Genomic DNA, 27026 nt, shown 5'->3' with positions numbered 1-27026 from the left:
CTTAGCTGAGAGTGCTAAGAAAGTTGCTGCCAAGGGGAAGAAGAAAATTGGAGAAACAAGTTAGGCAATTCAAATATAGAAAAAGGACCCGGTCCTTCATGATGAGTATGAGATAGAGGAAGTGGAAGTGGTCACTCCTAGTGCTAAGAAAAGAAAGACTTCAAATAAGAAGTCTCCAGAAAAGGTTACTGAGGAAGAAAAGTATGTCCTTTCTAAGAGAACCAGGTCTGCTAGAAAATCAAAGAAAGTTCAAATGGTGGAGGAAGAAAATAAAGAAGAGATTTATCAGGAGGAATATAAGTTGGTAAAATTTCAAAAAAGAACTATTTTAAAGGGGAGGCTCCTTAGTGATTTATAGGAAGAAAGAATGGTTCTCCTGGTGAAGAAATTGGAGTTACAAGATTGGAGGAACATGGTCCTTCAGTTGGAAGGAAGATTGGCCAGTGCTGAAATTGTGGAATTCTTTGCCAACTATGAGATTGAAAATGGAAGGGTCACCAGTGAAGTGAAAGGAGCAAAAATAAGCTTTAATGATAAAGAACTTGGTAAGGATACCTGTTGAGGGGTATAATGACTATAAAAGGTTGAAATGGCATAGTCTATATGATCTTCCCACCTCGCTGGCTATCACCAAGAAGTTTGCTGATAGGGACTTGGAGCTAGAACCTAGAGTTGTGTACAAAAGTGAAATGAAGCTCCCTCACAAGGTGCTTTTCGAGTTTGTGAACAAGGTGGTTCTGCTCAGGCAGGAAAGAAGGCATGTGGCTACCTTCATGGACATGGTCCTTATGGAATGCCAAGAAAGTGAGAAGCAGATTAATTGGCCAGGGTTTATAATCCATCTCCTTCATAGGGTTGTTTGTAGTACCAAGACTCATGAAATCTCCTATGGCTTTATCCTAACTATTGTGCTTGCCTCATTTACGGTTCCCCTCAATAAATGGGATGTATGTACTAGTAAAGATTACCTTGGAGTTGGAACTTTGACTGATTATGACTACCAAGTTCAAACTGCGTCCAAAGAACCTGGTTCATCCAAGAGGGTACCCAAGAACAGCAAGGTTAGAGCATTGAAGCAAGAGAGTGGGGCTAAGGATGCATAGATTGAAAGGATAAAGAAACAGTTAGCTGAAGTAAAGGTAAGTGAGACTCTCGCAAGTCTGAGCCTACAAAGGAGAAAGAGAAGAATGATGGTATTCTTCAAGACATGCTGAAGGTACTTCAAGCCAAGAACCAAGAACCTGGTCCTTCCCAGTCCTAAACCCTTCCTAGCCCAGTTGTAACCAGTGACCCAAGTGGGATTTCTCTATTTTTTGCTCATGGTTCTATATTTTTATTTCTTCTTATATTCTGTGGTAGGATTTTATCAATCAATGAAATTTACTATTTTTTCTCTAATTGTTTGTTGATATTTCTTAGATAGCTAATATTCTTAGATTGAAAAAGAGAAAATTAAATCTATGATTGCATTTGAAGTAGCCCTAGTGGTTATGAGTAATATTTGTTAAAATATGGTTACTTGACTTAATTATGCAACTTTTCAATGATGCCAAAAGGGGGGAGATAAGGTGTACTTTTGCTTTGAAATGTGATGTATATAACCTAATAAACCCGGTCCTTGATGATTTGTGATTTTAAAATAGAAAAGTTTTCTCACATTGTGTTTGATGTTGAGCTGAGTTGAAATAGGTTCCATGCTTTGGAAAGCACAGAGTTTGTCATCATCAAAAAGGAGAAAATTATTGACCTGAGCGGTATAGGTTTTGATGATCGACAAAGGAACACATGCATGAACCAGGTCCATGGACAATGTACACAGATTACGGTCAGAATCAAGCAAAAGGCTTGCACATGCAAGGGATAAGTATAAGTGGTACGAAAAGATTACATATTTGATAAGGAGCAGGACTCCTTACTTGAAGAGAACTTTATCCAAGATAAGGAAAGAGTTAGAAGTTGAAGATAACTAGAACTCTTCCACCAAGGAAGAGTAAAGCATCAAAATTCTAGTTAATCCTTATTCTACTAGCTCTATAAATATCAGATTGTTCTCTTTTATAGATGACGCACACATACTGAAATTAAGCAAGAATTGAGAGCAAAAGAGCAAGGCATTTTGTGAGCATTACTGTGAGTTTCAAGAGTGTGAACTTGAAGCTACATAAACCATATTGAAGAACCATTTCCATGTGTCTGTCTTTAATTTTAGTTCAATTGTAGTAGAAGCTTTTGAGTTGTACCTTTCAGCTTTTCTTAGAAATATTTGTACTAGGTACTTGAGTTATACTATTTAAGTTAGAGTTAACTTGAATTAGTCGCAACAGCCTGTGGCATGTTGCTACAAGGGTTAAAGGTAATTCTTAAGTTTGCAAGAGTTTGTAAACATTGTCGTTTGGCTCAGAATTGTAGTGAAATGTTTGAGAAAATCCTACTGGAAAGTAGGTCGTGGTTTTTTTACCTTTTGAGCCGGGTATTTTTCATATAAAAATATTTGTGTTCTTTACTCTCTGTATTGCTTATTCCGCAACTATAGTTTAAGGAACGCAAAGAGGAACCAGACCCTTTTATAATCCAGTGCACGTAAAAATTAAGCACAATACAAATCACCTCCTCTTGTATGGTATTAAAATATAAAACATCAAAATATAAAAGTTGTCTAGTTTTTTGTCTTTCAAATTTGAATATAAAATAGGCTTTTTCGGGAAGAACTCGGGTGTTTGCACAAATGGGGTCGTTCGATTGCTTGTAATGCTACTTAATATATAAATAAAATCGCCAGTTTACCACAACCAAAAAAAAATAAAAAAAAAATAAAAATGGGATCATTCGAATCCCGAAAACAAAGTTTACACACTGCAATGTCTATCTTCAAATTACAATAATCAAAGCCAGGGGTATAGTATATAGTCATGTACGCAACAAGTAAACATCACACATTTTAAATAGATGGTCCCAAAAAAGATAAATGAAACAAAGGGACCCAAAAAAACCAAATTTTAAAGAAAGCAAGGCATGTGGGGTAAGTTGGATCAGGATATACATTGGTTATCCCTAATTGTGAACAGTTTTATTATAATATATATATATATATATATATATATATATATATGAAGAATTGAACAAACCAATTATAAGATTAATTGTTTATATAACAACTTATGAATGAATCACTTAATTAAAGAAGAATAATATTTTTTTACAAGTAGAACTACATATGCAAACTAAATCAGTATAATATTGATTCTTCCAAGTTCCAGCAACCAACGTGGACTGTCAATTGCATGTGCTTTTCATAATAATATAAATATAGTAGCGTCTCCGTAGTCATATCATTTATCTTTCTCCACGAGTCTTATCTCAAACCATTCCCCATTTTTTTGGAAATACTTCATGATCAATCCTCCACCTAGGAGCTTACACAGATTATTTAAAAAAGAATTAACCCAAATAGTCGCACACCCAATCGTTTAAACAAAAAATAACTAACAAATATATAATATACATGAATAACTTATGTATAATATGTATATAATCGTGTATAATATATGTATACTAACTAGGAAAGGTGAACACCGATCCAGTAGAAGATTTGTGTAAGGATCCCTTATCTGAAATCTTAAAAAATAAGGAGTGCATTTCTTATTCTTTTAAATCTTAAGAAAATTTGGTCAAGCCACAGCCCCTGATCAGAATTTGATATATTGGATTGACCACTAGTGAGTAAGGTTGAAATGTGGCCCAAATGTTATGTAAGATTGCTATCTAATCTAAAGGGTGTGCCAAACGTAGAAGTTATCCAAAGCTCAGCTCCAAACCAATACTCTCTTCATTCTTTTTTATTTGTCTTTACTCTTATCCTTTTTTGTGGTTTTCATTGATGGAATTTCCGTGAAGAGGACGATTTGTGGTTTTCTCTTATCCCCCCACACATGATCTTTAGGTCCCCTTTCCCTTAGCTTTTATAGAGCTTTTCAATGACAATTGCTATTATAAGCCAAATATTCCATTTCTCTACTTCTTGATGCTAATTCTCAAGTCCTGACCTCTGCTTAGGTACGATATCTCTCTCTCTCTCTCTCTCTCTCTCTCTCTCTCTCTCTCTCTCTCTCTCTCTCTCTCTCTCTCTCTCTCTCTCTCTCTCTCACACACACACACACACACACAAAAAAAGAATTAAACAAGGATTTTTTTCTTGCTAAGTTTAACTAATATATACTGAAAGTGTATCTAGATTTTAAACTATCAGATACTTATAAGACAATTAGAGCTAACTTTTTATATCATACATGGAACTAGAACTAATCATGTCATGTCGTCTCTTCTTTTTTTCTTGCATTTGGATAGCAAATTGCATATTCCAAGTTAAAACATAGTCGTATACTATTTGAATTGAGGAGTTTTTTTGACCTTTTTATTGCGGGATATGGGCAAGCAAGCATGATATGCATGTGCGCGTTTGCATATTATTACTATTGTACACTAATTGTATGATAATTAACTTGTTGAATTGCAGGTGTATATATATATTGAGGATTATTATGGCCGGAAAATTTAGGAAGTGCATGCTACTATGTTGTTCAAGAAAGTCTCTCAATCAGGTTAATTCTAGACCTCTACCCTTTTTATATCTGTTTGCCTTTATTTTAAGTACAATGATGGCAATGTGATAGTCTAAGTACGCTAAAACTTACCCGCACCTTAACATCCTTATGTTTCTGCCTCGGTTAGCATAAACAACTAGTGCTGTTCCGATCAAAAAAAAAAAACAATTAAAAATTTAAAAGATTTAAAAAACTTTTCTCCTTCATTTTGATTGGAAGAATAAAACTTATATAAGTGAAAAATATCAAACAAATTGATCTCCATACAAGCACAAAATCTTTATTGGCCCAAGCCCATTTTGGCCCTCTATCATATAGACCTGGTTTGGACATCTACATTGTATTTCTTTGAGAAATGTACTATATTTTTAGAAGATTTAACCTAAATAGCAGCCCATCCAATTACTTAAACTAAAAAATACCGCCGAATATATAATAAATGTATAATTTATATATAATATGTATATAATCATATCATGTATACCGGCTAGAAAATGTTAATAGTGAAACTGGCCGGCTTTTTGGGTAAAAATCTCTTATTTTTAGCCACTTTTAAAAATAATAGCTGATAATATATAATATATAATATATATATATATATATATATATATATATATATATATATATATATATATATATATTGGCTAACGAATACAATTAATTTTGACCAACCGACCAATTTTGTATTTTGCCCTATTTCTTTTCAATTCTGTTAAATCACCGTACAACATAGCTTCCCCCAGGTGGCTTTAATTGAAAACAAGAAGTGAAAACGGCCTTCTAAATTATACGTTGATTAGACCAATAACCCCAAGTTAATGTTAGGAAGTTCTTGCGATTTCTAAAGTTTTAAAAGTATTATGGGTCGAAAAGCCGACTAAGTAAATATACTCCATTTAGACCGACAGGCCCAAACCAGTTTAGCTTGGGTCATAGTAAATTCGCAATAATTAATTTACACAGAATACAACTTATTTAGAACATATTTAAATAAGTTACAACTGCTTTTAGAAAATTATATTAAAGACAATTTATTTTAAAATGTACAATTTTTTATATCCCTAATATATCTCTTCAGATTCTCTCACCTAAAATGTATACTAATATATATCTCATGAGATTCTCTCTCACCTAAAATATATCTATTCGTATTAATTTTTTACTAATCTCTCCATTAAAAAGTTTGAGTATATCCCAATACCCCGTCCTCCCTCCACCCTCCTACAAAATGTTGATATCTCTCTTCATACTCCTTTATAGTAGTATATTTCTTAATCACCCAATTTGACTTATCCCTACAACAATTACTATATATCATATAGTAACAGTATATAGTAATAGCGCGCTAGCCATTTTATACTCTTGTGATTGAAAAATAGATATTGTCATGGAGTAGTTATTTTTCAACTACGAAAGTTGTAAAGTGCTATTTATGAATTTTATCTCTTATGGTCACAAAGTTTTTGGTACTACGTTCTTGGTCCTTGCACTATTTTAGGTTTCAACTGGTTTCATCCTTTTCCTTATCGCTGCTTTAATTATGACAGAAAATGCAGTACATGTGAGTCGTTAAATCCTTAAATAGCAATTAAAAGTAATAGGAAATATGCACGACATGACATGAAAAGGGGAAGTTTATGTAAGTATTAAAGTTCTACTTTTACTAGTTTTGATTTTTCTCCAAATAAGGATAAGATGACAAAGCAGTTGCATCAATGCCTTCTGGACATTCTCGTTTCCATTCTTGGTTCTACTAAATCACCCCACAAAAGACCACACAATAAATACGAAAAATTCAGGAGAACTATCTTTAAGTTATACTTCAATCGTACCGACAAGCCCAAATAAAATGTGTGAAAATAACTTGGGGTAGCCAGTTTTTAGACTGGTACTAGAAAAATAACCAGCAATTGTAAAGTCATTAAAAAATAGTCATTATTTTAGCTGAAACATCGAAAGTTTCAGCATAATATGCTGGATTATGGACCTCTTGCATATAAACTTCCAGCATATTATGTTAGAACTCTAGTACATTTTGAAATTCCATCACATTATGTTGGAATCTCATATGTAAAAAAAATTCTAATTCCAGCATATTATGCTGGAATGTTTCGAATTTTAAGGGTGCTTTTGTTCAGATTTTATCTTTAAATGAAAAAATGGCTAAATTTCGATTACTTGTGATTATTTTTTAATTATCAGTTATAAATCAGGGTATTTCTGATATTGTTTTCCATATAATATTTAGGGTTTAGGTTTTGATCATTTTAATGAACTATTAAAGGTCCAAAGAGGCAAAGACCCGCTCCATTATAGACAAATAAGCCCAATTTTTTGTTAGATGGCTTTAATTTTCCTTCTTTTTTCATAGGCTTACATGAGTAAGGAATGTTCAACTGGATAACGGTTCTTAAGAAGTTACAAAAATTCAAACTCGTAAATGTTTGTCAAAAACAAAAGTTAAGAGAGAAAGAAAAACTTTTGGAACTTGTGATGTGGAACATGTCATAAATATTTTTTTGGCTATAAAATTATGTCATTAAAGATAAAATAAAAAATTTAATGTTAAATTATTTTAAATATAAAAATATATTATTCTTCTTGAAATATATTTAAAAAGAAAGTACGCTGCATAAAATAAACTAAAAGAAGTAGGCTTTTTTTTTTTGTCATTCGATTGTCTTTTTGGCACCTGTGGCTGCTACAAAAGGTTGATAAATATTTGATCATTTATAGCTTGGACTTACATAAAACGCTACTATTAGAAAAAGTATGCCCAAAAGAGCACCCTAGTAAAGAAAAAAATGAAGATGGGGTTCACGTCACGACTCACGAGTCAGTTTTCTGATAATCAATTTTAGTGGTATGGTTGAAATTGGGAAATGGCCTTTTGGACTTACTTAAGAGCACCTATCATTTCTTCTATTTCTCTGTTTTGCAATTTGCATTCCTCATTCGTCATTTTCCATATATGTGCCTTGTAGTCCTCTTAACCTTTTGTGGCTCTTGAACTTCCACATAACCTTTCCAATTCCAAAAGAATATTTTGAGTGTAGCTTTTACTTTCGAATTGAGGTTGGACATTGATTGATAGGATGAGGAAAACGTACAAGTATTAGTCTTTCTATTTCGATAGTATCATTTTATATTTTGGTACAAAAAAAGTACTACTTTTATTTTACTTTGTTTGCCATAATTTAACGTAGCACAATTTATTGAAGAGATGAAGACTTTTGAAAGTTTTAATTTTAAATATGTTATAATAATTGTATAATTATAAAAAGTTAAACTTGTATTCTTAAATATTTTATAATATTTGTGGAGTTATAAAAGTTTATCATTAAAAAAATATATGAATGTATTATTTTTTTATGACGAAGTAATAAGAAAATAACGTCAAAGTCAAATGGAAGGAATATTCAATAACTAAAATTTTCATAGCTATCGTCATTTGAAGATGTTTATCGTATGATTTCTAACTTTTGGTTGCATTCAAAAATTCAAAAAGAAAGAAAAACCTAGTTAGCATTGGAGAATGCTCAATTGAAGTTTCAATAAGTAAAAAGGTGAATCAATCTAGAAATGATGGACTTTTTCTTACTAAATCGGAACTTTATATGAAAACAAACAGTCCATTTGATTTTTAATTAAATGTATAGTTCAAACAAGATATAATTAATTATTTTAAATACGGTATGTGAAGAGCAATAAAAAATAATTTTATTTAAGAAAACAAAATGTTGAAGAATTGAATCAATGTTCAATCCAAAAGCCAAAAATAGAAGGCCATAGTTGACTTGCCCATGGAAAACAAACAGCCACCGGCAAGCCAGGAAGGCCACATTGCACGTACTAGCGCTTTACCTAAAGCTATATAATAATAACTCAAAAAGTTCAAATATGCCCTTGTACTATATGAAATTGAGCATATTTGCCATTCGTTAATATTTTACCTCAAATATGTCCTTACCTCGTCACATTGTTGGTCTATATATGCCCTTAGAGTTACACAGTTGGCCCATATATGCTCTTTTCGTAACGGAATTCACCCAAACTAATTAGTTCTTTCGTTAATTGTATTAAAGTGTATTACAAATACTATTTTCTTTTTATTAGTACTTTTTTTTCTTTACCTTTCTCTTTTCTTTTTTTCTTTTTTCTTTTTTTGTCTTTTTTTTTCCTTTTTCTTTCTCCCTTATCTGATTTCCTCCATTACCGATATCTTCTCCATTTTCGTTACCAATTTCACTTGACAAAACTCATGAATTCCAATTACTAAGAAAATTCTCTCATAAGAATATTTTTATAGATCATATGTTTGTCAATTTTTTAAATTTTTACTGAACATATATTTAGTTCTAAAACATTTAACAAAGTAAGATTGAAATAATATTTATGTAACAAAAAATATGAAAAATCCAACAAAATCGAACAATCCAAACCGATATAATTGGTTTGGTTTGGTTTTGATATAAACCGAACCAACTAGTTCCATGTACACCCCTAATTTACATAGTTAATAAAAAAAATAGAAAATGTCCAACTCAAAAAGATAAAAAAAGACTAACAACTCAAATTTATAACACTACAACTTGAACTCTAGGCTTTTAATCATTAAATTATCTTTCTGGAAACAATTTAAATATTTTGGTCTTTTGAGTATTGTTAAAGGTTGAGATATTTTTATTATTTTAAAGTTTAAACCATAATTTTTGGAACAATTTAATTTCATTTATTTAGAAGGCCAGTGAAATTGGAACTTGATTACCTTATGGGAGAATTTTCTTAGTAATTCGAATTCATGAGTTTTGTCAAGTGAAATTGGTGACGAAAATGGAGAAGACATCAGTAATGGAGGAAATCGGATAAGGGGGAAAGAAAAAGGAAAAGAAAAAAGAAGAAAGAAAAGAGAAAGGTAAAGAAAAAAAGTACTAATAAAAAGGAAATAGTGTTTGTAATACACTTTAATACAATTAACGAAAGAGCTAATCAGTTTGGGTGAATTCCGTTTCGAAAAGGGCATATATGGGCCAACTGTGTAACTCTAAGGGCATATATGGACCAACTATGTGACGGTAATGGCATATTTGAGCTAAAATATTAACGAAGGGCAAATATACTCAATTTCGTATAGTACAAGAATATATTTTGACCTTTGCCCTAATAATAATAATAATAATATCTTGTTTTTGAATTATTCATAGAATTAGGAGACAAAGCAGGATTCCATTATGTCGGATTAATGTATTGTACGTATGTAAAAACCTTTTTAAATATTTGATGTTTACAAGTCAGTGATTAGAGGTCATAATTTTAACTCCAAGGTTCCTAATCACTTTATATTACTCCCCCGTCAATGATTTTTTAGTTATTTTCACACAAATTAAAAAAATTATATTTTAACATTAATTAACAATAAAATTGATCATATTAACCTTTACTATCTCTCCACACAAACACTCCTAACACATACTCCAATACTATTTACTCATTAATTCATTCTTGAAATAGGAAAAAGATAATTAATTCATTCTTGAAATATGAAAAAATCACTTATTTTGGACCACAAAAAAAAGCTTAAAAATCACTTATTGTGGACCGGAGAGAGTATTCAGTTGAGTTTTTTTTATTAATTATGTCGGGGAAAACCGCAACTTTTAGGTATTGAGTAAATTAAATAGACCCAACCCTACGCACATTCTTTCAGTTTATATTTTGCGTGTAGTTGGTAACATTGTACTAAAATAAACAAAATAGAAGTGTTTTCTAAATATATTCTTTCAGGTGTTTGAGAGTACAAGATAATTTTCAAGAAAGTGTAGATAAATTTCAAATTCTTCTGATTATCACAAATTCTTCCTAAAACATGTATAAAGGGAGCTGTGAAATGCTCTTAGTATAAAATTGCTTCATCAAGGAAACAGTTTTATGAAAAACAGAAAAAGTACATGTTAGGAATGTAATGAACAGGAATACAGGATCACAGTAGTTTCTTCTTCTTCTTCTTTGTTAATTATGTGAAATTAATATCAAATATGTATTTGGAGGGTTTTCTGTTGAGTTCCGTTGATGGGTAATTGATTACTGATCACCTTTTAGTTTCGTTATATAGTTTTAAGCAAATCTTACCTTATGAATTAAATTTTACTATTGATTTAGGTTTAAAGTCCATTTTCTTTATTATGATATTCAAGTCAAATTTATCCAACTCGTAATCTATCAATTATTAGACCCTCATCTTATATGATGTCCAATTTTAGACATCCAGATAGTGTTGGATTCCCATATCATGAATTATTTGATCTTCTTATATAATTTTCGACAAATCCAATGACCATTCTCTTTAACATCCTCTTTTCTTTGACATATACTATATTGTTAATTTATATTATATGGGGTCATAATTGAAATGAATTGTTTAATCGGAACTGAGAAAGTGAAGTGAAGATAAGTGGCCCATTCCCCCAAAACCCCACTGCAAATGGCTGACGCCTTTACATGTTCCATCCATTAAGGCGTTGAATATTCATTCAATCTAAATAATATTTCACTTTCCAAATTCAAACTTCCTTCAATATAAACAAATATAATTTCCCAAATTCAATCAAATTAAATATAATTACTATCCAACTCCAACTGGATTATACACAAGAACAAACCATGGATTAGCCTTCTCATCTAACCATGGTTAAATCCCCATATTCTATAAATGCGCCCGACACTGTCCTTTTAAGACACAAAGAACGTTTACTGCTAAAAGAAGCCATCACATTTCTCCTTCATCCCCCTCCTTCAATATGACTTTATTCTCCACAAATCCACGTGAGGTAACGTTAAATCTCCATAATCCTAATAGAAATGTTATCCCCCCCCCCCCCCCCCCATAATTCTCATATATAGTTTCTTTCACCTCCTTTTCTGATTCAATCTTCCCCAATTCAAATTTTTACTTTTTTCTTCATCTTCCACATGAGTGCCTTCAAGATTTTTCTTTATGGCAGAATTATCGAAATTAAGTAGGATCAGAGAGCAAGATATGGATTATATGATTTTTTGGTTAAATAACATGTATGTTTTAATTTGGTGTGTAACAACGTTGTTGTGAATAAGATTGTCGTTTGTTTCTGACTTGCAGGTTACGAAAATGGCAGAGGATTCCTATGAAGACGCCATTGCAGGACTGAAAAAGCTCCTCAGGTAGAGAGTACAGTACCATTAATTTTCCCGACTTTATGTCCTTTTCCCTCAGCACATTCTGTTACTTCAATAACGTAATTAGTGCACAGAATTCTGTCCTGATCTGTCATTTTACTATTTCCAATAAGGACGCGGACGGTGATTTCATCATCTTATTTTGAGCTAATCCTAACTGGTTTGTCTGTTTGCACTACGTGGGACCAACTTTTTGTTCGTCAGTAGGTCCCACACGGAGTGGTGGTTGAATATTAATATTTTTTTTTTTGGCTTTGTTGTTGGTAGTGAGAAGAATGAGCTGGAAGATGCAGCGGTGGCGAAGATACGGCAGTTGACGGCGGAGTTGGAAGGTGCCGGCGGGAAAAAGTCTGACCCGGATGAGAAGATCCGAACCGGATTCGCCCACTTCAAGGCGGAGAAATATGAGTAAGTTGTTAGCAAGTACTTTGCCGTAAAAGAATTGTGTCCTATGCTATTAAAAGTATGTCCGAACCTTCGGTTATGGGGCATAAAATATTGCAAGATTCTCGAATATGCTGCCTGAAACTTTTAATAAGTGATAAATTGACGTAATTCATATTGATTGTTCTTTTCCACTATTGAAGGTTGGAAGTTTGACTCACGGTATGAAATATGGTACCTGTTCAATTTGTAGTTGGACGGAATGTACATTAGTCCTTTAAAAAATATTTCTATAATTTTTTTATTTAATATATATATACAGGTCATTTAAAAAATTATTGCATCATTATACAACCAAACTTTTCTATGATACACTTTTTTATTTTCGAATTTTTTTGACTGTTATATCGAAGTATTGTTATTGAAAACATATATTATAACTTAACATAAAATTGATTACGTAAAAAACATAGTGAATGATGTTTATATAGCGATATTGTTATAGAGAGTTGGACTGCATTTTAACTTTTTGTAGCCGATAATCTAAGTTACTAATCATGCTTTTATGGACGGTTACTTTTAGAATGATTCGATAGTATAATATTTTTTACTCTTTAATGTATATGAGTTGGATTAAAAAGAATGAAACTTTTGCTTGGCCAATTCAAAAAAAGTGTTAATGAGATTTCTAGCTTAATTTAGTTTGAAAACAAGATCGATGTGTATAATGATTACTGACTTTTAAGTATAATTTATCCATTGTATTAGCATTTGTTATCATATTTAGAATAAAGTAAAATTATTGATAAACTGCAAAAGTTAGGAAGAATAATTCTACTAAATGATACTATCTCCGTTCATTTTTACTTGGCATGTATAATAAAAATAGATTTTCATTTTTACTTGTCACTTTACACATATCAAGAGAATGACAAAAAAAAATTTCTGTTATACCCACAGTATTTATTACTCATTTCAAATCATTTTCTCAAATCCAACAAAATATGCATCAATTAATATGGGTATCATGGTAGATTATGCACTTCATTTATTATTTCTTAAGAGGCGTGAAAAGTCAAAACGTGCCAACTAAAAGTGAACGGAGGGAGTACAAATATATTGATAGGTCAAAAAAAGTCAAAGAAATTGATCAAAAAAGAAAATTAAAGTCAAAGAAAATAGGAGTAGCTATTTGATTATTGATTGGACAAGTGGATTGCAAGGTGTCCAAATTGTGTATGCGGAAGGTGGAATCCTGATCATTGAAGCCTAGCTTTCTGTTCACTATTTCTTTATAAAGATCATGGGCCTTACATTGTAAAAAGAAAGAATAGTCTCCATAATTAATGGAGAAGAATGTGGTACACTTCTTTGTACATAAAAGTGCGGTTAGAAAGAAAAGAAAAAAGTTGTTCTTAAAAGAGGATTTTAAGTTTATTTCCAACTACTTCTTGAAAGTAAAGCAGATTTAAATTTCATTTTAAAAAAAGGGTAATTGGACTAACGATGTTGATGAATCTCCAAAATAACATACAATGTGAAGATTTCAAGTGTGTTTGTAAGTTCATTTTAACATAGAAAGTTTTTCTAATTTGCAAAGCTTATTGGGATAGTTGTAGTAAATATTTTTGCCTATATAATCATGTTTATTAATTCAGAATTCTTAACCTTCAAAGTTGCACTTTATTTGTAGGAAAAATCCTGAGTTGTTTGGACAGCTTGCAAAAGGTCAAAGTCCTAAGGTAATTCATACAGTATTAGTAAAGTGTGATATCTTCAGACTTCTTGTTTCAGCAGTTAATAATAAATTATTGATCATATTATTAATAATATTATTACTATTATTATGCATTGTAGAATTACTATTATTATTATTATTATTATTATTATTATTATTATTATTATTATTATCAATCATGATTTGTCCATGGCGCTCTTTTCTGAATTAGCATTTTCTGAAGTCTTTTTCCTCCCATTAGTAAAACAAGAAATAATTATCTCTTGCAAACTCTTTGATCATGACCCTTTTTTCCAAAAATATTCATGAATGCTTTATTCTTGGTATTCCACAACAATTGTCATGGCGTTTAAGGCACGTTAGTATTGACTAATGCTCATAATTTTCTCATTAAATAACGTGCAGTTCTTGGTATTCGCCTGCTCTGATTCCCGAGTATGCCCATCCCATATCCTCAATTTCCAGCCAGGGGAAGCTTTTGTGGTCCGTAATATTGCAAACATGGTCCCTCCTTTTGATCAGGTGAATTTTTCTGCTATAGCAATTACACTTAAGTTTGTAATCTTTGCCACAATAAGTTTAGTAGTTTAAATTTGCCTCTGAAAAATGGCAAAAGAAAAGGAAGTACTATGCAAATGTAATACCATGCTGGAGACTTAATAAAGAAGAATCAACAACCAGAAAGAAAGGAACTAATAAACGCAAGTTGAGGAAAATAATGCGGATATGGCAAAAAGTTTTGAACTTTACATTATTCGTAGTTGAATGCAGATTCTGAAACATGTATGTTACAGTGGGGCGAATCTTTAACCCATCATTTATCTTGTACTTTTTGCACGCTGTTCTAATTAATAACTGTATTTAAAAAGTCAATCTAACTCTCTAATTTTGTTATACAGACAAAATATTCTGGAGTGGGTGCAGCAGTCGAATATGCAGTTGTCCACCTAAAGGTTAGTCATTTTTAAAACACCCAGATGATGGTTGAATATCGGTTTTACACGTACGTCTGCTTAATTAATCCTTTCATTAATAAAGGTAGCTCATTTTATCCTTACAATAGTACGTTAATTAGGGCATAAACTCTAGCGTTTTTAGCCTGCCATTTATGTTCCATTGGTCCAATGCTACCTAACTAAAGAGATGCCTTTCTTACTTTCTCCCCATATTTATGTAATTAATAATGTCAACATGTCTGACTTTGACTTTAATATCATGAGTTAAGAAGGATATTTGTAATAAAAAGATAACTTAAATATCAAGAGAATCACTTTTAGGAGTGTGTTGAGGCCATTCTTGTAATAACCTAAGTTTCTCCTAATTGATTAGGAGTAACATTTTTAACTCTCTTAACATTGTTTTGTGTGACTTTTCAGAGATAATATTTTTATTAACTTCTAAAAATATTGAAGTCCGACAGTACTTGTCTGATTGGTCTCAAACCTTTTCAAATTTGCCTTTCGTTGAACGTCCCGTGTGCGCTCATAACTTCAGCCTTAAGTAAGTAGGGATTAGAATAGTACAATGAGTGAAATTGTGACATTTTTTAATTGCCTGGTCTTGTCCTTTTTCCTATCTATTTGGAGCTGTGAATTAACATAAACATGCAGGTGGTAGAAATCAAAATATGCATTAATCAGATCTTAACTTCCGCCTTAAGAAAGTAGGGATTAGTACAATCATTTAATTTAACGATTTTTAATTGTCTCTACTTTTCCTATCTTCCTATTTATTTGGAGTTGTGAATTAAAATAAAACTAAAAATGTACAACAGGTGGAGAATATTTTGGTGATTGGACACAGCTGTTGTGGAGGTATTAAAGGGCTAATGTCTATCCCTGATGATGGGTCCACAAACAGGTTGGTTTATCCTTATTAAATTAAATGCCTGATAATGATTGAGAATGAAACTGGACTTATCAATAACCGAATAGCCACCCTTATAAAACTGCTGATAAATAAAGATGATCAGTCCACTTTTAGTTTAAAAGCATGTCTACTCATCAAGATTATTCTAATACACTAAATTAGGGGTACTATTCATATCAGTCCAATTTGTGCTTTCATCAAAAAGAAAAAAATCCAATGGCGCAAATAGTAGGCACATATCAAGATTTTAGGCTTTATTCGAAAAATCTTCTGATATTCTTTTTAAAAAAATTCTTTTGTTGTTTCTGCGTGATTTCCTTTAGAGAGTATGCAGTAATTATTCTACATTGCGTCTCAAGAAGTCAAATAATGGTTGAGTAAATTGGTATAAACATGAAAAATTCATACACGAAGGTCTTATACTTTTTGCATTAAAATGCATTCAGTGATTTCATTGAAGAATGGGTCAAAATCTGTCTGCCGGCCAAAGCAAAGGTAAAGGCAGAATGCTGCCATTTGGATCCCACTGAACAATGCACAAAATTAGAGAAGGTAATTACTCTTTTCAGTACATTAACTATGATATCTTTTACTCAGTACGATTCACAATAAGTGATCATTTTGTCTTTTGACATATCCATTAAAAAAATACAAACTCCTAAAAAAAATATATATATTCACTAAATTAACCTTGATTAATTGTTACATTGACACATTGGATTGGAATATGTAAATAAGGGCAAATTTTAGAAAAATAAAATTAATTCCTTCTTGATTATGTAAATGAACACTTATTTTGGACCAAAATAAAAAGGTAAAATGGTCACTTATTGTAGACAAGAGGGAGTACTAAGTAATACGTAAAATTTTACCATTTGGGAGACATTAAATTTTAGATATATAAATATAATGTGAAATGTTTGGGTGACTTTGAGCAGGAGGCAGTGAATGTATCACTAGGCAACTTATTGACATATCCATTTGTAAGAGAAGCTGTGGTGCAGAAAAGCCTTGCACTGAAAGGTGGACACTACGATTTTGTGAATGGATCTTTTGAGCTCTGGAATATTGACTTCAATCTTACCCCTTCTGTTTCACTCTAAACCGTTGCAAAACTGTAACTTGACATGTAACCAATGCAAATCCGTTTCAAATTTTTCTTCACTTTGCATTTTGATGTAAATTAAATGTATTACTGAACAATGTGTGTCACACAAATAATATTAACCGGCTGTTTGAGCTTTGGGCTTATCTTAAGGTTTTGTTTTCGGTGAGCCAAAGTTTTACAGACCAGTTATACTATGTCGAATATAAGATCTTTTATCCATAAACTGTTGTTGTCTTCAACTTGGGAATTATTATAAATATAATGGCGTGTTTACCATTTTTTTGGGAGTTAATCTTTTCACTGCTCTATCATTTCACGAGATCTGGACTGCAAGAACCGAAGACAACGTTACATGTTATGACATAACATGTGCAAATGTGATCTTTGAGGAAGAGAGACTCTGCTTTTTCCTAAGGTAGTATAGATGAAAACTGTTCAAAATGAGAGCTACCTTTCAAGGAATGGGATGGATGACTACTTTTCTAGTGGTTCTGCGAGTTTCAAGAAAAGAGATAAAGCTTAGCTTCCATTACCTTATCCATTGGGAATGGTCCACGGAACATATATACATTGTTTTCACTTTTTCACCAAATATGGCTTCTGTTTTCTTCCACCTTCTTTTACTGCTTTCACCCCCTTTCGTCACAGAGCAGATCTAGACTTAGTAGTGAGCGTTTCGACGTAACCATTGTGAAATGGTATTTGAAAATTAGAGTTATGTTTAATTTTGGGTTGTTTTTGAATTTTTGTGAGTGATCTGAGTGAAAATTTTGATTCCAAAATTCATTTTCAAGTGAACAACACTGATTTCGAAAAAAAGGAAAAAAATTTCGAAACAAATTAAAAAAATTCTTATGTCCAAACTAGCTCTTGATTTGCCGTAGCGGGTTTAACCGAATTCACTAAGAGCCTGTTTGGCCATACAAATTATTTCACTTTTTCCCAAGAAATTTTACTTTTTTCATAATTAGTGTTTGTTCATGAAATTTTCAAATTTCACTTTAAGATGAATTTCAAAAAAATTTAAAAATTTGAAAAACTCTTTTTTCAAAATTCACTTCAAATCATTTACAAAATTCAAAAACAGCTCCAAACTATATTCATGTCCAAACACAACGCTAATTTTCAAAAATCATTTTCACTTGATTTTTTTTTTTTACTTTTTTTCGAAATTTCACAATTCTTATGTCCAAACGCCCACTAAATTTAACTTGTATGTGTGCAAAAAATGGCATACATGCAAATAGCAGAAGTAATCATAGTAGGTAAAACTCTTCCGATATTTATATTGATGGGAGATAATGTATAATCGATTAAATCATTGAGGTGTGTAAACTAATCTCTACTGTTGAGGGAATTGAGCTTGGGCATTGCTCAAACGAAGCCATGGCTCAACCTGGCCCAGAACACTTGGATTTTTCCCTTTAATCATAGACAATCCCATGACTAAAAAATAGATTGTAGAGGGGTCCAATCTTCTACCAATTGCTTAGTAAGTATATTCGAAAGGGCAAGAGAGATGGTGCATTTTTATGTCAAATACTTAATTATATTTCCAATTTATTCCTTTTCTGCCGTAATTACCAATCTTCCCCTAAAACAAGGCTCTAGTAGTCATCCTACTTTAATATCTAAACTGCTGTAATTCATTCAAATGATTTTAGATGTCCATACATCGGGGTGATAGTTTGAGCCCTAACCCATTCAGCCCGCTCAAGGTTGGGCCGCTCATTCACTCGCTCATTGTTGAACTCAACTCATCTTAACCCAATCCATCTAAGCTCATCTAAAGAGCATTTTTACTTGGGATTTTTTCGTTCCTATACAATATTTGAAACTTATTTACCAAAATTGTTCTAATTTTATATATTGCCCGCCATAAACAAGGATTACTTACAAATTATATACATTCCACCTTAAAAGGCTCTCAATCCATTATTAGTACCTTCAATCAAGGGATTTAGTTACATCTTTTTCCTTTTTTCTCTCCTCTCTCCCCTCTTCTCTCTAGATCGAACTTATATTTAGGGATTTCTTTTTGATAATTATTTGATGACAAAGTGGGTTGCTCTGATGGTAAGCACCCTCCACTTCCAACTAAGAGGTTGTGAGTTCGAGTCACCCCAAGAGTAAGGTGGGGAGTTCTTGGAGGGAAGGATGCCGAGGGTCTATTGGAAACAGCCTTTCTACCCCAGGGTAGGGGTAAGGTCTGTGTACACACTACCCTCCCTAGACCCCACTAGTGGGATTATACTGGGTTGTTGTTGTTGTTGTTGTTGTTGTTTGTTTTTTATAATTATTTCAAAAATACATTCGTCAAAGCCATGAGATACTGAAGTTGTCATCTTTCTGTTTTTGGGTCTTTTTTTCTTTATTTTGCTGGTGAATTTAATAATGGAATAGGATTTCTGCGATCATTAATGTGTTAGCAGCAATATAATGGTTTTTCTTTGCTGATAGTCTAGATAGGAAAGTACTATCAACACCAATAGTTGATTGGTCACCACATATCGACACACTGGAGAAAAAGATCATCTCATCAATGAGCAAGAACCAAAGACTGAATTTTTTGTACAACCAGGAGAAGGTAATGTCTCCGAAAGCAGGCAACGAAAAACTTACATCGAATGTTGCAGCTAAACAAAATTTAGTATCTTCTCTGACTTCAGAGAAGATAAAATCAACTGAGAAAAGAATAATATATGGTACATCAACATACAAATTAAAAATAAATTTCGTATAAATTTAATGCAAATTTGAATATCTACAACAACATACATAGTAAAAATAAATTTCATACAACTAATTATACATTATACAACTTATCTACAACTTTCATACATTATTTCTACCTAGTTAAATACAACTACAATATCATACAACTTAAATACAATTTTCCTACAAATTTTATACAATATATATTTTGTATATTTTGTATCTGATTTGTATATATTTTGTACGTGGTGTGTGCTTCTTCGTCTCTAAAATTTCAACCAAAACTTACTCTCTTAATATAGTTTTGATACATATCAACAACTTTATGTAAAAAGATAGCATTGATAACTTAAATATAAATTTTATACAACGATTCATACATTATATAACTATTTTCAACTTTCATACAATATTCAAATAAAAAAATATATATAACTACAACAGAATATAATTTACATACAATTATAATATAACTTTACTACAATTTCGTAAGTATATTGTATGTCATATGTTCTTCTTCGAGTTTCAATCTGAAATTCAGCCAAAATCAAGTCTAATCTTCACCAAACACCCTCAAAATTGAGATATAAACTCCAAAAAATATTCTCAATTGTCTCCGACAATACCCAATCCAAACAAATAATAATTTTTGAAAACTCAAATTCGAATTCAAAGTTTTGAAGCTTTTTAATGGCTGTCAATGGTGGAGAATCAAACATCTTCAAAATTTATTGATTGACAATTTTAATTCGAACATCAATTGTGCGACATGAAAGGGAATTGTAATGAAGAAAAACTGGAAAAATAATAAAGAAGAAGAGTAGAGAGACGAAGAGAGAGAGAGAGAGAGAGAGAGAGAGAGAGAGAGAGAGAGAGAGAGAGAGAAACGGAGAGAGAGAGCGGGCAAGTATAAAGGAATAAGGAAATAAATGATATTCCTTATTCAATTCTTAATATAAAGGGATACTCATTTAAAACTTATTTGTATATAATTGGTAAATTATATATGGCCATGTAATTAAATTGAAACTTGAGTAGGGAGGGTAATAAGGTTTCAAATAGTATAGAGGAAGGTAAAAATCCCTTTTTACTTAGCTATAGTACTTTTTAAACTTATTTACCCTTATTATTGATTTATTTTTTGGTAAATAAAGAAATTTTATTACCAATGAACATATGTACAGTACAAACTAAACCGAACTTGAATATACATCCCAGTTTCAACAATTCTACATTCATCTCCTCAACTACCTATCACATATAAGACTGACTGTTACATTCCTAAGGATAATAGTTGTACTGCTCCACCTTGCCAAAGTATTCTGCATAGATCCTCTGCAAAACATTTCCTTCACAATCAACCTTGTAACCACCTCAAAACTTCTTCTTTTAGCCTGAAATATTCTCAGATTTTTCACTATTGAAGTTTTAACTTAATTACAAGTTGATGTATAATTTACCAATTATATAGTATAAATTAGTATTAAATAAGTATCCATTAATATTAGAAATTGAATAGGGAATATTAATTATAGTGTATCCAATTTTTCCTTCTCTCTCCCTGTTCTTTCTTTTGCCCTATTCTTCTTCATTCGATCTTCTCCTCTCTCTCTCTCTCTCTCTCTCTCTCTCTCTTCATCCCTTTTATACTTTTTTTCTTCGGGGAATTCATTTATGGATTTTAATTGTTTGATTATGGAGTTTTAATTTAGCAATTTTCTTTTATGTTGTGTAGTTGGTGTTCAAATTAAAATCATCAATTAATAAATTTTAAAGGTGTTTGATTCTCCATCATTGACAACCATTGAAAAAAGATCCAGTCAAGTATTATTACCTCAAGTAATATTCAATAGCCATGTAGATTCATGCCATGTGGATCATAAAATGATTAATGGCTGAGATCCGTTTAACTCTTATACTAATAAAAAAAGAACTAAAGTAAAAGTTTGCCTAACTCCACCGTTAAGAACTAACCCAAGTATCTCGCCTTATGTCTCTTACTTTTAGCAAAATAAAGCTAAAATTGAATTTTATTAAGAAAAAGCAATTAAAGATGGCGGGAATCACCTACCCGATTTTTTTACCTGCCAAAAGAACCTTTTCTCCTTTGGAAAGATCATACATATCATTAAAAGATATGTATTCATCTTTTACAAGTATCTCATCTTATTTCTTTTCCTAAGAAATCCAAAGGATTCATTGTTGTATCGTCAACAACAAATAATGAATCTCTTGAAATACAAGGTTTTATTCTCTACCTTTTCTTATATTATTAGTTATTGTTTGGTCTTGTTAAATTTAATTGTATTTTTTATTTTAAGTTTGATTAATTGATATTTGTCTGATCTAATTTTCACGACCCAAAAATTCCACCACAAGCATCGTGATGGCACCTAATCTCTAAGACTAGGTAAGCCGATTTCAATTACATTTTAAAGCCTTTTATTTTTAATAAGTAATCAAAACTAACAGCAGAACAAATATGAATATAAAACCTCCCAAGACTAGTAGTACTGACTCACGAACTCTAACTGAATACATAGAATGATCAAGAGTACTGAATATACAATACTGTTTGATTACAAATTAACAGTACAATAAAACTAAAAGACCCCAAGGGCCTGCGACGACCAAGCAGATCTACCTTAAATCCTTACGATCCCACTTTAACTCTGCTCAAATCCGATATCTCCAATACCTGGCTCTACACAAAAATATGTAGAAGTGTAGTATGAGTACACCACGGTCGATACCCAGTAAGTATCAAGACTAACCTTAATGGAGTGGAGACGAGGTACAGTCATGTAACGACCCGGCCGGTCATTTTGAATATTATAACTCTGTTACCCCATTTACTGCTCAATTTATGTCTTGCAATTAATTTATTACTTATCGGGTTAGTTGGTTCAGGTCCGGAAGGAATTCGAGGTGAAATAAGACACTTAATCTCATAATTGAAAATTTAAGTTAGAAAAGTCGACCAGATATGGACCTGTGTATAAACGACCTCGGATTTGAAAATTTATGATTTCAATAGCTCCGTATGGTGATTTTGGACTTAGGAGCATATCCGGAATATTATTTGAAGGTCCGTAGAGGAATTAGGCTTGAAATGCCGAAAGTTTAATTTTTGAGAAGTTTGACCGGGGGGTTGACTTTTTGATATCGGGGTCGAAATCCGATTCTGAAAATTTGAGTACCTCTGTTATGTCATTTATGACTTGTGCGCAAAATTTGTGGTCAATCGGATGTGATTTGATAGGTTCCGAAGTCATTTATAGAAATTAGAAATTTCAAAGTTCATTAAACTTGAATCTATGTGTGATTCGTGTTTTAGTGTTGTTAGATGTGATTTGAAGGCTCGACTAAGTTCGTATGATATTTTAGGACTTGTTGGTACATTTGTTTGAGGTCCCGGGGGCCTCGGGTGAGTTTCGGATGGTTAACGGATCAAATTCGGACTTAGAAGAAATAACTGAAGTTTCTGCCCTCTGCTGCAATCGCACCTGCTGAAATTCTATGGCAGGTGCGAGCTCGCAGAAGCGAGCTTGGCAAGCGCAGATGCGCAAATGGACTATGGGGCAGTGGTCACAAGTGCGAGGGAAATTCTGCACCTGCGTGAGCGCAGATGCAGAGGGACGCGCGTAGAAGCGGCCTGCGCAGGAGCGCAAATAGGCACGCAGATGCAGGCAAAGGCGCAAATGCGGGACTTTTTCCGCACATGCGGTTGGCGCAGAAGCGGCCAAGTTGCCGCAGATGCGAAAATCCCTAGACAGTACAAAACAGAGGGGTTCCAAGCTTTTACCATTTATGGCATTTCAAGCTCGGGTTGGGCGATTCTGAGCAAGGTATTCACGGGAAAACTTGAGGTAAGTCCCTTATGATCATTTCTACTCCATAATATTGAATTATCATCGAATAATCCGACTAGATTACATGTTTTTAAGGTGTAAATCGGGGGTTGGAACTTAGGGATTTGAAAATAAGATTCGAAACTTTGGGGGTCGAGTTGAGGTCGGATTTTGGTAAAATTTATATGGTTAGACTCGTGGTTGAATAGGCTTCCGGATTTAGTAACTTTTGTCTAGTCCCGAGATGTGGGTCCCACGAGCAATCATTGAGCTAATTTTTGGATTTTTATGAAAAATTATTATTTTCTTATGAAATTAATTCCAATGAATTTTATTGATTGAAACAAATTATTTATGGCCAGATTCGAGGCATTTGGAGACCAATTCACGAGGAAAGGACATTGCAGAATAAAAATTTCACGGCTTGAAGTAAGTAGCAGTTTTAAATCTGGTCCTGAGGGTATGAAACCCCGGATTTTGGTATCATATGATTACAGATGTCTCAGGTCTCGCAATTGTGATAATAGATGTATTCTACTAGGTTCGTATTTGCGATCCTAGTGATCGCATTTGCGATGGGGTGGCCTGGGTAGCTTGTTCGTATTTGCGATCACAATGGTCGCATTTGCGAAGGTCCTATGTTCGCAATTCCGAACTATTCATCACATTTGCGATGACAGCAGGAATGGGAGGGCTTTCGCTTTTGCGATTGTTTCTTCGCATTTGCGGGTTCACATTTACTAACCCAGGTAAGTGATTCATCTATTTCAAATTGTATTCCATCATTGTATTTTACAGTTTAACATCAAAATCATGTGAATCAAAGTGAAAATTTGTGAAACTTTGTCAAGCTTTTGAAAAATAGGAATTTTAGTTTGAGAGTCGATTTGAACTCGGATTTTAAAACTAATTACATATATGAACTCGTGGGGTCATAGGTAATCGGAATCTATCATTGGACCCGAATTTTGACCGGGCGGGTCCCAGGTTAACATTTGTTGACTTTTGAGGAATTGGGTAAATGTCATAGCTTTATTCATTGGAATTTATTTCTCTTACATTAATTGATGTTATTAAGTCGATCTTGGTTAGATTTGTGTTGAGCGGTAGTGAATTGTAAAGGAAAAGCTATTTTTGAGAAATTATTTACGGCTTTTGAGGTAAGTATCTTGCCTAATATTGTGTGGAGGAACTACCCCGTAGGGATTGGTTTGTTTATACTATGTGAACTACATGAAAGACGCGTACACGAGGTGACGAGTGTGTACACGGCTTATATGTGAAAATTTGATATGCTTAGACTCTTAGGTTCTTATGTACATGAAAAAAATGAAGTTGTCTTATCATATTAAATCCTTCACTACTAAATTTACCCTTAGAGTCTTATTTGAAGTTGATTGATTCATATTCTACTCTTGTTACCAAATATACTTTTATATGCCTTAATAGAAGTTGTTGCCTCTTTTATTGTCGTATTACCTCTTCCGTAATTGCTTAACCTTAATTAAAGTTATTGTTATCCCTTCTATTATTGACTTATCCTTATTTGGAATCATTGTAACATGTTATCTCTCTTATCGTTGAGTTGTACCTACTTGGAATCATTGTTACATGTTACCTCTCTTATCATCGAGTTATACTTATTTGGAATCCTTGTTACATGTTACCCCATTCAATTATGGAGTTATTCTTATTGGATATCGTTATAGCACATTATCTCTCTCATTGTTAAGTATTCTTGTTTGAAACCTTTATTACTTGTTATATCTTTCATTGTGAGCTCGTTCTTCCGTTTCTTTATGATTTGAAATTCTTGTGTTAATTTACTTGTCGTACTCTCATGATATTGTTGTTGTTAATGTTGTACTCAGTGTTATTGAGTCAATGGCTAAGTGTGAATGTGGTATTGGAATTGTTTTGAGGAGATGTTGTGGCACACGGGCACATGTGGTGCAAGTTGTTATGTTTTGGCACATGTGATATTGTTGAGAGGATTGTCGGGCTGTTTGCATGTGAGTTGTCCGTGCTATTATTATTATTGATAGTGCACATGTGGCGTGACAAGACGGACTATATATGTGGGTTTGCGCATAAGGCGAGACAAGGTAAAAATATTATTGTGTGTGTGTGGCGAGACAAGGCGGACATTTACTTTATTATTGCGCACGCGGCGAGACAAGGGGGCTATGTCGGGGATGATTTGTGATGACTTATGATGGCCTGGGGCATTGTTATAGATGATATTTGTGTAATGGCGTGCCTACCTTGTGTGAGTTATGCATTTTACGTTTCGTTGTGTTTTTTCCTATGTGCCACTAGTTGTCTCTACTCTTACTTAGTGACTCGAGTGTAATAGAACACTTGCACAAAGCATACACGTAATTAATCACTCGTATCGGTTTAAGAAGATGAATCCTGAAGTTTATTGATCATTTACATGTATTCTCGTTTACTTGCCTTATGTGTGAGAGTTGTACTATTGGCACGTGAATTGTCCATACGGTTATGAGTTATTGTTATTATTGGCACATGAGTTATCTGTGCGATTATGAATTATTGTTATTGTTGGCACGTGAGTTGTCCGTGCCGATATGAGATATTGTCACTCCCTTAGCACGTGAGTTGTCCATGTAGTTGTGATTTGTAATATGGACACAAGATGCCAAGTGATTAGGGTTCGTGAATCGGGACCCGTGGTTTATGATTATGAGGTGTGGTACCTCTGGGAAATTCTTGAATAAATCTTGTGTGAAAGCGGTTATTCTTATTGAGTTGTTACCTGTTTTCCTTACTTGGTTACACCGGACTTGAACTGTATTCAGCTTACTCTTCGGGGTTATTACCTATTATGCCTGGTTGCTAATTGTTGCTTCTAGTTTTCTATTGCAAGTATTGTTTTGTTATTGTTACCATACATAGGTTTATATTGATATTGTTCCCTGTTAGTTTCACATTCATACTTGTACAGGTTATTATGTCTAGTAGGTGTCTAGACTGTTCTTCGCCACTACTCCACCGAGGTTAATCTTGATACTTACTGAGTATCGCTGTGGTGTACTCATGCTACGCGTTCTGCATATTTTTGTGTAGATACGGGTACTTCGGAGTTTGTGGATCATTAGCTAGTTGATCGAACATAGTTATGGAGACTCAAGTTATACCTGTCATCGCGTTCGTAGGCCTCAGAGTCACCTTCTGAAAATTTACTTTGTACTGTTTATTTCTATTCCGAAATAGTTGTACTTAGAGATTTTCTTGTATTCTCAGTAGAGCTTATGAATTGTACTACCAGTTTTGGGATATTGTATCGTACTTGGGATTGTTAGCTTATTATAGAAATTTTAATTTCATGCTTAATAGTCGATTGATTAAGATATGTGATAAATTCAGTAAGTATTAGGCTTACCTAGTCTTAGAGACTAGGTTCCATCACGATATCCTTCGGAAGAAAATTGGGGTCGTGACAAATTCATGAGGCAAACCAACATTATTCTTGTACCTTATGTTGATATGCTACTGATGATGGGAGAAAACGGGACCAACCCCTA

At 32.8% G+C, this 27026-nt stretch overlaps 1 protein-coding gene across 2 annotated transcripts; it reads left to right on the top strand.

Annotated features, from left to right (window-relative positions):
* The first annotated feature begins 3918 nt into the window (after positions 1 to 3918).
* On the top strand, positions 3919 to 17135 carry LOC104117328 (carbonic anhydrase 2-like). Of its 2 annotated transcripts, XM_009628372.4 has the most exons (10): positions 3919 to 4053; positions 4514 to 4598; positions 11737 to 11798; positions 12081 to 12221; positions 13891 to 13939; positions 14341 to 14457; positions 14835 to 14888; positions 15710 to 15795; positions 16251 to 16356; positions 16743 to 17135. In XM_009628372.4, the coding sequence occupies exons 2-10, from the start codon at positions 4539 to 4541 to the stop codon at positions 16905 to 16907; spliced, it is 840 nt and encodes a 279-aa protein (XP_009626667.1). In that variant the 5' UTR covers positions 3919 to 4053; positions 4514 to 4538; the 3' UTR covers positions 16908 to 17135. The 2 variants fall into 2 exon arrangements, with proteins under 2 accessions (XP_009626667.1, XP_009626669.1); XM_009628374.3 differs by lacking the exons at positions 3919 to 4053; positions 4514 to 4598 and adding an exon at positions 11277 to 11428.
* The last annotated feature ends 9891 nt before the right edge of the window (positions 17136 to 27026 follow it).

Source organism: Nicotiana tomentosiformis, chromosome 10 (assembly GCF_000390325.3).
Source record: "Nicotiana tomentosiformis chromosome 10, ASM39032v3, whole genome shotgun sequence".
Lineage (NCBI taxonomy): Eukaryota > Viridiplantae > Streptophyta > Magnoliopsida > Solanales > Solanaceae > Nicotiana > Nicotiana tomentosiformis.
The sequence above is the reverse complement of the archived record's forward strand: the minus strand, read 5'-3'. Positions and strand labels throughout refer to the sequence as shown.

What these genes read in the sequence shown, in the direction of transcription:
- LOC104117328 (XM_009628372.4), top strand. Translation starts at nt 4,539, where the DNA reads ATGGCCGGAAAATTTAGGAAGTGCATGCTACTATGTTGTTCAAGAAAG. An exon ending in CAAGAAAGTCTCTCAATCAG is followed by an intron (nt 4,599 to 11,736) that starts GTTAATTCTAGA and finishes TCTGACTTGCAG; the next exon opens with GTTACGAAAATGGCAGAGGA. An exon ending in TTCAAGGCGGAGAAATATGA is followed by an intron (nt 12,222 to 13,890) that starts GTAAGTTGTTAG and finishes CTTTATTTGTAG; the next exon opens with GAAAAATCCTGAGTTGTTTG.